Source organism: Barbatula barbatula, assembly GCF_947034865.1.
Source record: "Barbatula barbatula genome assembly, chromosome: 13".
Classification (NCBI taxonomy): domain Eukaryota; kingdom Metazoa; phylum Chordata; class Actinopteri; order Cypriniformes; family Nemacheilidae; genus Barbatula; species Barbatula barbatula.
Window position 1 is genome coordinate 11,688,145 of NC_136776.1, and position 12,649 is coordinate 11,700,793.

Sequence of the window (12,649 nt, forward strand, 5' to 3'; positions counted from 1 at the left end):
CAGGAAGATATATGACCTTTCCATGCAACATTATTGAGCTATTTATCATTTTTGCTGCCGTAAGCTTTTAGATTCAGTCACATTAGCTTTACATGTCATGTCAAGTGGTTGAGCTGATGTAACTTATAAATATAAATTGCGTATTTTATTTTAAAGAAATGTATTGTGATGAGGTAAGATTGTAAATGAAATGACTTGTAAAGCCAATTTTAACTTAACCAATCATGAAACTGTCACATGCTGGAGCGTAGATGGGAATGCAAGTTAGGACGATTCTAAGGGCCCCCAGAGATCTGTTTTATTAGTGGTTACAGTTCTATTAGTAATGTAATGTATTAATAAATTGCAGACAAAGATTTTGGATAGATGGCTTGTATGTTTGGTGCGGTAGGAGGCTCAACCTCATATTCTTTCATAGAACCCCAAAATTGCTAGCGCCCGCTAGGGGTTTAAACAAACTCTTTGTATTGCTGTAAACATATGCGTGTTGGTCCTGTTTTTGGTCTTGTAGATAAATCACATTCTAATGGCAGTTTGTAAGTGTAAATACAAATGATGCCAGTTTCAGCGGCAACATGTAACAAACGTTATGTGGGCCAAACTTTCGGTAGACATCCGCAAAGAATCTATCGCTATTGAGGAGTTTTAAATTAATTAAATGCAATTTATACAATAAAATACTGTAAAAATATAAAATAAATTGTTATATTATAACCAAACACAGATTGGAAGTTATCTTTGGGCTAGGCGTGGGCGTCCGATAAAGCCTAAATCAGTTACAAATTTCTTTAAAATCAGGCCTGAACCAAGCCATATGTAGACATTAAAACATCATTAGGTTTGGGGTGGCTCTATTGACATGGGGCAGTATGTTACCACCTAGCAACACCCTAACAACCACCCAACACCTTCTTTTGGTTTATTTTTATTTCTTTGTAATACAAAAAACTATGTTTCACTATTTATCAGTGGATTAGATATCGACATTTTAAATGACCTCTAAATTTGTTTGGTTAAAACAATAAATTGCGATTCAGATTTTGCAAACTGCATGTGTTGTGTTTGTCCGTGATCGAATCAATACTTGGATTGGTTTGGTAAACCCAGTGTATTTTAAAGCATCAGAGTGTATCAGCTTAGTGTCACGGCAGTCTATATTTTCAAGTCAGACGCTTTTTAATTGAATTTAACTGGAGCGAGACAAGATGGGTAAATATAAGCCATATGTTCTTTGCACCTTATTTGCTGTCGGTGGTGATTTCTAATAATGTCTTTTATGCTCTTCTGGGGGTTGAGCAAACCGCTTCGACTCTTTCAATTCATGTTCCTGATGATAAAGCGAAGTCATTTAATTAAACATTTCAAAAGCGAGAAGACCTTGAGGTTGTAGAGCAACGGCAAATACCTGGAAAAATAATATACAGCGAAACTTTTCATTTCTCGTCTGGAAGTCTTGCCGTGGATCTGACCTTTGAGACCATTCTTTATTCTTTTAAAAACGTCACACAGTCACAGCATGTACAATCCAAACAGTGTCCTGGTAACTGAGTGTTTTCTATACTGCTAGCCTGAACTGTATCCACAACATGCTACGCCTGCATTTCCAGTATGTAAAACTCAAAGCTTTCATCACTTGGCTCGTGTCTTTACCTAAAGGCAGTGACGGTGATGGTTTGATGCTGCGTTCTCTGGGCTCAGGATGTTTTGTCTATGCGATGGGTAGATCACACACTATGAGGTGATCATATCGGTAAAGTGGAATGCTTTTTCTGTCTTATGAATACAAAAACATCCCTAAGAAAACATAACATAGGATTAAACGTGTACTTACACCCTACTTTTAAGGGTGTCGTCAATTTGCAGGCAAACCTGTCTTGTTGCATTACGAAAAAGCTGAAGATGCTTATTTTTTTAATTCAAAATATCTTTATTTTGTTTATATATTTATTTATGAGGCGGATAATTTGTCTGACTTTATACGATGTGTAAAATTATGATTAAAAGCAGCGATGGAGCAAGACCCCTTACCCTGCCCCTTACTGCCGTTGGCTCAAAAGCAGATCTTACCAAATCGTAGTTACGAACTGCTGTACGATTGCTCATGTTTACACAAGTTTCACCTATTCGTATCATATGCATTTGTTTTGATATATGTTTGTGCGTGATTGCACATGATTAGATTTATACTTTCAATTTAAAAAAGCGAATTAAGCAATTGATGTAACACAGCCGCAAAACTGAGCTAATTTAATAACATAAATGCTATTATGGCAACTTAATAATACACGGAGAGTGTGTGGAGCAGTCCCACTGGAGCTGTGTTCATTCAGCCCTTTAAGAAGTTCACACGGAGGTTCATTCGGGCTGTGACTGACAGGTCTCGAACCCTGAAACGCTTCCCCTTGATTACAGATTCAGCGGGGCTCGAAAGGAAGAGCACAGGGGTCTAAAGTGTCATCCTCCCATTAAGCTCAGCTTGTGTAACCATAATGCGAACAAAATAGCAGTGAGAACACACTCATGCATATGGAAATGAACGGCCATTCATTCATATATCAGCAATACAGACCGGCTCCATATGAAATGCATTAGTATTCGACAGAACCCAACGCAAAAGTGAACCGTGGTAGGTTTCAGCAGTGGCTGGGATGTTTTTATCATTTGTTTAGTCACTTGTTTAAGAGCTGTCGAATAGTTGATCACAATTTGATTGTAGTCATGAGATCAATTTTATAAGACGAATCTAAGCACGATGCTAGTAAATCTGTTACTCCTATTAACAATAACACTCAAATGCACAAAACAATCCAGCTTTGGAAGTGAGGGAGTTTTGGTTGTGGCAGATCAAGAACAACCATGTGACATTAGCAATAATTCTCTATTTTTGTTTTATTATTGTGATCATAATATGGCCTCCACACGCTTCGCCCGCACCTTTGCAAGCTCATTTGTCAAGGTGGTATTTTGATTGAAGTCATTATTGCTTTCCTTTTGTAAAAGCACGCTAGAGATTAACACTGAAGCATGTTGCATGAGTAGACAAAGCCCCCACACCCAGTGCTGTGGATTACTGTCAGAACGGAGGTATAGGGAAGACCAGGCAGCCCGTAATTCCTATAGAAAGGTAGACAAACACACAGCCACCGACCCACAACTTGTCCCGCTGAGGCCTTTTGTCTTGCCCTCTTTCTTTCTTGCCCAGTACCCTGTCAAAACTGAGGAGAGTGACACTGATACTGGCTGTTGGTTTAAAGCGTCATGTTTAACATTTGTTGTTTGTTATTCTTAGATTTTAGTTTATTTACAGGTATCTCTCAGAAAATTCCTCTCTGTGAATATATGAAATCGGGTGTATCATCATGTACCGATGGCACTTTATCCACTCACATGTATGCAAATCCATTCAACTTGTTTTTCTATCAGAAGTAATTATAAGTAGTTATAATTCAATAACCTTGGCAAAGTTTTATTGCCTAATAAATAATAATAATAAAAGCCTACATTAGAATTAATATACTCTTTTGTAATATATATATTAGATTTGTGCTGTTGGTTTATGGTGTATTGTCGTTTGCCAGCACCGAATGCGCCATGGTTGTGTGACACGGCTTTCTAAAGTAAAATCTTTATCAAATAGCCATTCTTTGCCTTTGAAAAAAGCCAGCCCATTACCTCACGACTGCTTTTGTCGGTGCTTTACAAGAGCGAACAAAAACTGTTATTCAGGAGAAGGCTTTAGATTTTTATTGTTGGTGGAACTCACGGCGTTATTGTATTAAAAAGAGCCATCTGTGCCAGAAACAATGGCTTCAAATTATCTCTGAACACCCAGTGAACAAAATATCAAGCTTTTTCCTTCTCATTTTGTTTGGTGGGGGGTTCGTAGACTTTCTATAAGTGACTTTTGTTGTACTTGATGCATTCTTCTTTTGCAATCGTCCGCTTTTCAGATGGTTTGGAGCTGTGGATGGGTTGAGGCGAGGGAGGACGGCCGCGCAGAGCTCGCTCTGACCGGGCGCACGCAGCGAGTGGACGCTGATGGAGCGGCCGCTGGAGGAGAGCGCGCTCGGGAGATGTGACTGTAAGTAACTCTGCTGTGAGGTTCGCCGTCTGTCTGTGTGTCTTTCTGCTGGGACAGGGGATTTATTTAAATGCATTAGAATAGATTTTTAACATTTGTAATATTATAAAATATTGTGGGTTGAATATTCTGCTTATTGTAGGAAGGTGCATTTTAATTTAGGTTGTGTAGTTTTTCAATTTCTGATGCATGTTGTACCGTGATATATTTTATCTACTTGTTGCCTGTTTTTGAAGATGCGTTTGATAAAGCAAATATTTGTTTTTCCTATTTTCCTTCAAATAGGTTTTAACTTTAGTTTGTACTGGAGTAACACGTGTCTGTTTTGTGCCCTGCAAACTAACAATATGAAAACAAACAAGAGAAAATATAATGTTGTAAAAATAAATACTTTTAAAGTGAAACATCAAACCAAAACATTTCTAGGAAATGTTTTTTGGCGAAGATATACAAACGTTCTATAGATATTTATGTTTAATAGTAGATACCGTTATCTGATTGAAGTCTATAAATGTGTACGTTATTTGTCATATTTTGATCTGCAGTCAGCACGGCCCCTAGTGGAGAAATTACTCTCCTCTCTTTATATGCCTATACTCATTTGTAACTCGTAGACTAATGTAAGCTGATGCTTCATTAAGTAACTGATATTTTTGTTGGTGTAGTTTTTTTTGTATATTTATATATGGTAAAATAAATTAACCAAATGTGTTATTTAGGGCAAACATGTTTAAAAAGTCTTTATTAAAACATACAACGTTACAGGCTATATATTGTAAAATCAATAAAACAAACAAATAAATAAATACATAGAGCAGAGAAAAGGCCATACGAATTATGATTCCCATTTTAGTGTTATGATTGTTAATCATTCATTGGCTTTATAACATACTTTTAGTTCTTTTTTAATTTGTCAGGAAATCGGAATCATTATTTATTTCTGTGTTTACGACAAATGTCAAGGCAATCCATATTATTAAAATATATGTATAGGCCTGTATATTTTATTGGGAAGCATCACATTCTTTGCACAAACTCTAACAATTGTGAAGAACTGTGACAATTAACAATTTAGCCAAAGCAAGAGGCACTCTGGGATGTTAGAGATCCCCGCTGTTCTACACATTTCCATAAGAAGATTAGGTACTCAAATGCAGATAGAGAGAGAGAGAGAGCAGTTTAGTGTTGCATTATAATGGTGCATGATGCATTGCCATCGTGTTAAAATGCTCACGTTGTTAGTCGCTTAATAGAAGTTTAAGCGAAGTGAAAAAAACACGTGGATGAGTCTTACTGACATTTCTTTTTTAATGCACCCCTCTATTCGTCCTCCGTCCAAAATGGATTACAAAATGTTTTAAATAAACAAAATCTCCATTTGATATTCTGTAAATGTTGTGTACATTTAAATATGTGTTCCAAATTAAATAGACGTATGATTATATTTATATAATACAGTTAATTAATCTATACAAGGCCGATTGTGGGCAATGTGATGGAATTATATTTTAAAGAGCTGTAGTCCTCTCCACAAGAGGACGCTGTTGAAACATAATAAGATCTATTTTCGTGCACCCTGAAATAAAAGTGATCCGACGTGTTTATCTGAAAGGAAGCCTGTTTGTATAAGTTTCACTTCTTTTGTCTTGAGTGCCATGGTCAGTTTCTGAATAAAAGACGGTCAGCTTTATATCAGAACTTGGAATAAACAACACGAGCTTTACCCGTTAGGATGCAGTTTAACTTATTTCTGTTTCAAAGTGTACGATTGTGAGAAAAATGTGCTGCATTTTTGTTTCATCCGAATTATTCTGCCACTCTTCACTAAGTGAATTACAACAACTCACACGGTCGGGGAAGTCAGCTTTTGTACGGCTTTTGTTCGGCGTGATGTAATGACTACAATAGAAACAAAACTATTTCGTGATGAAGGGTCCTCTATTTTTCTTTCACGGTATTAAGCCAGCTAATTTCAAAATAAATACAGAAACACAACATAGAAGATTGTTAACGTGTGATTTCATAAACCGACTAAAAACAACAGCAACTATAATAATAATAATAGGCTAATAATAATAATAATTGAATCTACATTGTATTCATGTAAGGCCTATTTTATGAACCAGTATTTCGATGTTTTGTTTTCGATAAGTTTCTAAGCGTATAAGACAAGTGACTTCGCGTGCCATGTGAACATTTACTAATCCATTTTTTTCAGTTAAAACGATGGAATTACTATTATACACTCGGTATGCAAAAAAATTTTTTTGTACAGAAAGCACACTTTGGAAAATGACCCATGTTTGTTGTTTAAATGTTCAGATCACATGTCTGTGTGTAATATAGTTTCATTAGAAAGCCATTTGTGTGAAATGTTCTCACTTGAGTCGTTGCACTGATAGCACACACACGCCGCTCATTGGTGGAGAAGCGCTCTGCGCTGCACTGCTGACCGCCGCTAACCCCGCCCCTTTATGTTAATCAAAAAGACACACAGTCGTCGCCGAAGGAGCAGACGCGCTCTGATTGGTCAGCGACAAACCCATTTATATTCGCTGACAGGCGCTCTATGAATGGTTGTCTATTAACTTGTTCAAAAAGTATTAGGAGTTGACAAGGGCTCTGGCGAGGAGGGAAACCGAGTTTGTGTTGATTCTTCAAGAGTGAGAAAAGAAGTTTGTGGGCACAACAGGACCTAAGAGTAGCCTACTTCCTCAGCAAAGTTACCAGAACTGGTAAGGTGACTTCAGCAACCACCAATTTGGACTTGTTTTTTGTTTTGTTTTGTTTTTATCCACTGGCGAGGAAGACTTCCAAAAAATCGTTTTAAATGTACAACATGATGGAAACCGAGCTGAAGCCCCCGGCCTCTCAGCCCAACACGGGGGGCACGGGTAACACCAACTCTTCAGGAAACAACCAGAAAAACAGCCCGGACCGGGTCAAGAGACCCATGAACGCCTTCATGGTGTGGTCGAGGGGACAGAGGAGGAAGATGGCACAGGAGAACCCCAAAATGCACAATTCGGAAATAAGCAAACGACTCGGGGCCGAGTGGAAACTTCTGTCCGAAAGCGAGAAGCGACCGTTTATCGACGAAGCCAAGCGCCTCCGGGCGCTCCACATGAAAGAACACCCGGATTACAAATACAGACCCCGGAGAAAAACCAAGACCCTGATGAAGAAGGACAAGTACACCCTGCCGGGTGGGCTTCTGGCGCCGGGTGGGAATGCCATGGGCGCCGGTGTAGGGGCTGGTTTGGGAGCCGGGGTCAACCAGAGGATGGACAGCTATGCTCACATGAACGGCTGGACCAACGGAGGCTACGGCATGATGCAAGACCAGCTGGGTTACCCGCAGCACCCGGGGCTGAACGCGCACAACACGGCGCAGATGCAGCCCATGCACCGCTACGACATGAGCGCGCTCCAGTACAACTCCATGACCAACTCGCAGTCGTACATGAACGGCTCGCCCACCTACAGCATGTCCTATTCGCAGCAGAGCACGCCGGGAATGACGCTGAGTTCCATGGGCTCGGTGGTGAAATCCGAGTCCAGTTCGAGTCCTCCGGTGGTCACGTCGTCCTCTCACTCCCGAGCCGGACAGTGTCAAACGGGGGACCTGCGGGACATGATCAGTATGTATCTGCCCGGGGCGGAAGTCCAGGAGCAGAATGCCCAGAGCAGACTGCATATGTCCCAACATTACCAGAGCGCACCTGTGCCCGGCACGACGATTAACGGCACGATTCCCTTATCGCATATGTAAATGAACTTTTTTTAAACTGCTGGACTCCTTCGGACTATTTTTGTACAGAACACTTTGGGGAGGGAAAAGTTGTAAAGAGCTCAAGGAAAGAACACAAAACTTTTGCTTTATTTAAAGAGGAACGGTAGGAACTCACGGTTTTTCGTTCTGTTTCCTTTTTTAATCCCACAAGGTGGGTGAGATTTGGAAAGTAGAAATGGAGGAGCGCAAATCAAATGTTTTATTATTGCAATCGACTTTTTTTGTACAGTATTTATCAAAGAAACATAATAACAGCCAGATGTAATGCTTGTCAACAGCAGAAGGTTGCGTTTTTATAAAAGCTATTGTGCAAAAAAAAGATGGCAGAACTGATGTGTAGTTGATAATGCTTCAAAATCTGCAAACTTTGAAATGAAAGGACTGAAAAGGAGCTTCTTATTGAAGGTACACGTTAAAAAAAATCATCATTATTATTATTATTATTATATTATTATTATTAGTTCTAAGTGAGAGAATAACAAACCAAGGCACTCTCGCAGGTTAGATCCTTTATTTGATTTTCATTTTCGGTCTCCCACTCTTCATCTGTTAAGTAAATGAAGTTTGTGTTCTTTATTTTCTCATGGTTTGTAAATTGTTTGTATATTTACTGTGATATTTTAAGTTTTTATTTTAAAACTTTCATTTTTCGTAGTTGTATTTTAAAATGTGGCCTGGACGCAGTTGCCAACGCTCCATGTATATATATTTTAACTAATAACATTATAACAGTTACAATCTGAGTTTTTTTTTTCAATATGCAGTTTGAAATGAATAAATTTTGGAAATTTGGATATTTGAAATTGTTTCTGGTTTTGATTTATCATTTGAATCATTATTCAATTGCTTGGGTTTTCCTATCTAGATTTATTTATGTTCATACCTTTCTAAAGAAATTTTAATCAATAAGCACTTAAACGGTGAAATGCAATTCAAAGTAACAAAATAAGTGCAGATTTTACATAAACAACAAATTATTTGCATGAAACAATGTATTTGTTTGAAGATGACACATAGGGTGCAGCTATTAGAAAGTAAGTATTGAAGTATCTTATCTGCATGAACACAATTCATGGCAGTGTTTTTTCTCTCATTGTTTAATTCAAACAAATCAAGGGCGAGACGTTAAATACGTTTATAAGCAGACATCAAGTTAACTCCGTTTCTGTTTTTTAGTGGAAACGAAGACACTGGTGCGACACCACACCGTTTAAGTTTCTTGCCTGTAAATCTCTACACTGCTGGGGGAGATAAATCGTCCCAAACGAAATGAAGACGCACGTCAAGGTAGTGATTTCATGTTTTTGATTTAAAAACATTTTATTAGCTACTTTTCTGCAGGACTGCAAGCATTTCCAAAGACTCCCTTTTGGTGCGCGCAAAGAAATAGTTGTTTTTTATGAGTGAAAGAATATTGTCAATTAATATGAACGTTATGTTTTATATAAACTAATATATTCTATCATAATATTATAAAATAATAGCATGCATTTAATTATATTATTATAAATTAACGATGTTATATTAGATGATTATAAACACATTATAGGCTAACACACAGAATGATCTAAATACGATTATCATGTGTTATGAATATTTAGAAGACAATTGACATTTGTTTGATGTGTATTTGTAGTTTACCAATAAAAAAATCAAGTATAATTTTAAGCTTTACATATTTAGGATATTTCTGTTGCGTCCTGAACATGACTTTGTGTTTTACAGAATAAAAGAAATGAACGGGAACAGTGCATGTTTGCATTGCGTGTCTGACAGGCCCGCGGCTCTGATGAATGTCTTGATATTAATGTTAACGTATTAAAATGCTTGTTTAATGTTTGGAAGCGCAGATGAGAGCCGCAGGGCACGAAAACACGCTGCTGGTGTTTTTCACTCTCATGTGTCAGTGTTATTTGAATCAAGCTGATGATAAGACTATGCAGGTGAATTGTTTGAAGTTTAAAGGCTGAAGGGTGTCAGGCTATTTGGCTGTTTTGTGCTAGTAGATCAGTCCGGTTTCTTGCCAAGGCACCGAGGCATCCATTACAGCGGGTCTCGGGGGAGAAGGGCTCACATTAAGCGCTAAATGAATATTTGACGAGGTCTCATTCCGACAAACGTGTCCCTGCCGGACTCTCAAAGGGTCAGGGAGCACTGCTTGAATCCATTATTTATACAAGCACAGGAATTGTTTGTAATGGCTGAATCAGTCGGATAAACTGGCAATTTAATGCTGGACATGAGTGGATTGAGCACGCATGTAACGCATAGGGAAAATAAGGGGTGGATTCAAAGTAAAACCAGATCACTTGAATGTAATAGATTTGTGATTGTTGTTTTGTGTGTGTGTAGGATTTAAGGTCTCTTAAGGCGTGTAACAGGCCTCATAACTGATTTCCACTGTTTACACCTTTCTAAAAATCTTCCACTGTTGAAATCAACTCTGATGCTGTTAACAACCATTCCTCTGATAATAAATAAATACGTTGGAACCAAGTGTATATAAAAGACTGAGACAACTTGCTTATTGTTAGAATTTATTTTCGCTTTGGAGAATGCGAGATGAATGCAATACTAATATGATATTTTTGAATAAGTGTTAAGAGCTTGGACTCAGGCATTTCGGCGTGTTTTTTGTCGTGTTAACAAACATGGCTTTGATGCATTGGCAGATATCTGTAGATCAACAGGTGGGAAGCGCTGAATTCTGCTTAACTCAAAACTCTCGCTTAACCCCGCGATAAGAGCGTTGAATAAAACGAGCCCTGTGTGGAAATCACGTTTTTATCACAAATTAACATTTTTCAAGTATTGGGAAGTATTTGTAGGCCTAAAACATAGTAAACTTATACTTGTCCTTGAAATGCTTTTTGGTTAATAGTATCGGGGTTTTTTGTTTGTGAAAAACAACAGTCTGCTCGGTGCCCACGTCATTGTCATGTGGGCAAATAGTGATTGATTATATTTACACGATGCGTGAATTATACCGTATTTAGTACAGTCCCTAGATACAGTATAATAGACAAACAATAAAAAATTAAATATCGCTACCACTATACCATTCTTACTGCAACTAACCCTATGTAAATCATTAATTAACATTTTATTATTATTATCATTAGGCCATTATACTATTTGAATCATGCTGCACACGTCAGAGCTACATCAAATATATTAAACTCATAAATTGCAGACGTTTATGCGTATCTCTCTTTGTTTTTGTAAACCGGTGTATGTTGGCTCTGATAATAAATGGGTGGAGACGAGAGAAAACTATTTGGAGAAAGTATGAGTTGTTTTTACTGACCGTTTTAACGGGAGGGGGGCTGTGGTGGTGGGGGATTGGGCATTGTGAGATGGGCTGTATTGAGAACTGTCGGAGATGTCTCTCATTGGGTGAATGATCCAGTGCAGGTGCAGGGAAACAGGGGGATGGGGGTCTCAATAAGACCACACACTGTCAGCCAGCAACACATCAGTCCCGTGCCGAACCGAGCCTGAGCAAACACAGGAACATATTTGCCTAATTAAATGTGAGAATTTTAACAACGTTTGCTGCCATAACCGACATAACCGAACAGTTAAACATGTTCTGTGTGTGTGTGTATGTATGTAACCATGTGAAATTCATGTGTAACCATTATTTAGTCGCTTTCAATGTACAGTTTGTCATCATTCTATGTCATAAAGAGTTTGGGTCTTAACTTAAAATCGGCCAAAATCTGAGAGGAGCTCGTCATCATATTCGACCATGCCAGTCTTTAATGTTACCTTTAAGTCAGATCTTTCTTGTGTGCAAACGTCTTCATCCCACATCGCAGAATGCGTATTTATTATTATCCTCCACCATGAGTGTAATTGTTGTCAAGCTGTTTATCTTTTGGCTTTGTTTTACTTTTGTCACATCTGATTATTAAACAATAATTATTCAATCATTTATTAGTTTTTTACAAATGTTAGTTTACACGTTATAAATAACTGCACAATCAGAACAATGTATATGTGTAAATAACGCCACATTAGACCCGACACGGAGAGTGCAGAATAATGCAAGAAGTCGAGATTTCAAGTTAGTTAAATATTTATTACATTTATATTGTCAGTATATCAATGCAACTCTTCTTTATAATTATGTACATTTGGACACTTGCTTTTAATTATAATTAATTATAGTGTCACTCTATTATTCTAACGGTCTTCATTATTGGCTTTCTATAAGTATTGCAAATGTAATTTTAAACATTTCAATTCAATTTGATTAATAGTCACGTTGCCTATTCAATTATTTCGTTTTTGCGCATTTTTCTCCAAAAGCTGAAAATGTGGATCACATCTGTCAGTGTCCAATAAAGTAACATCAGTTCATGCCATTCAGGATCATAATGCGCAGCAACAGGTTAGCCATGCAAAGAGATGCGAGTATTTCAGCCCACGCTTTCATCAATCGCTGCTTTTATACGTCAGATCAGTCACAGCCATACGGATCCTTTGCGATTTTAGGCACCACTGAGTCTTATACAATGAAATAGAGGGGGATTGGAGCTACTTGGTGCGATGGAAGTGTAAATTAAACTATTTTATATTTTCACATATTTGCATAATTTTGCAGCCCTTATAAATCTGCACACATACAAAACCCAAGAGAAAAACACGCGCTTAGGCTACGTATAGAGACATGCGTGTATTTGTGTTAATTGTTAGCGTGGTCTGAATTATACATTTCCGAATACTGAGTTTTGAACTAAAACAAAAAAAATGTGTTGTTATTAAAAATA

The 12,649-nt window shown here is 37.8% G+C and overlaps 1 protein-coding gene and 1 long non-coding RNA gene across 2 annotated transcripts in view; both read left to right on the top strand.

Moving 5' to 3' along the window:
* LOC306902561 overlaps positions 1 to 12,649 on the top strand; it is a 56,083-nt gene that overhangs the window by 15,869 nt on the left and 27,565 nt on the right. Inside the window, exons 2-3 of the long non-coding RNA XR_013787462.1 lie at positions 3,951 to 4,081; positions 9,051 to 9,161. This is a non-coding gene — a long non-coding RNA (uncharacterized lncRNA). The remainder of the gene's footprint in view (positions 1 to 3,950; positions 4,082 to 9,050; positions 9,162 to 12,649) is intronic.
* Positions 6,912 to 7,853, top strand: sox2 (SRY-box transcription factor 2; the record flags this gene model as incomplete). The annotated part of the gene is made up of 1 exon (XM_079470886.1): positions 6,912 to 7,853. One exon carries the CDS (start codon positions 6,912 to 6,914, stop codon positions 7,851 to 7,853), a length of 942 nt encoding a protein of 313 aa, XP_079327012.1.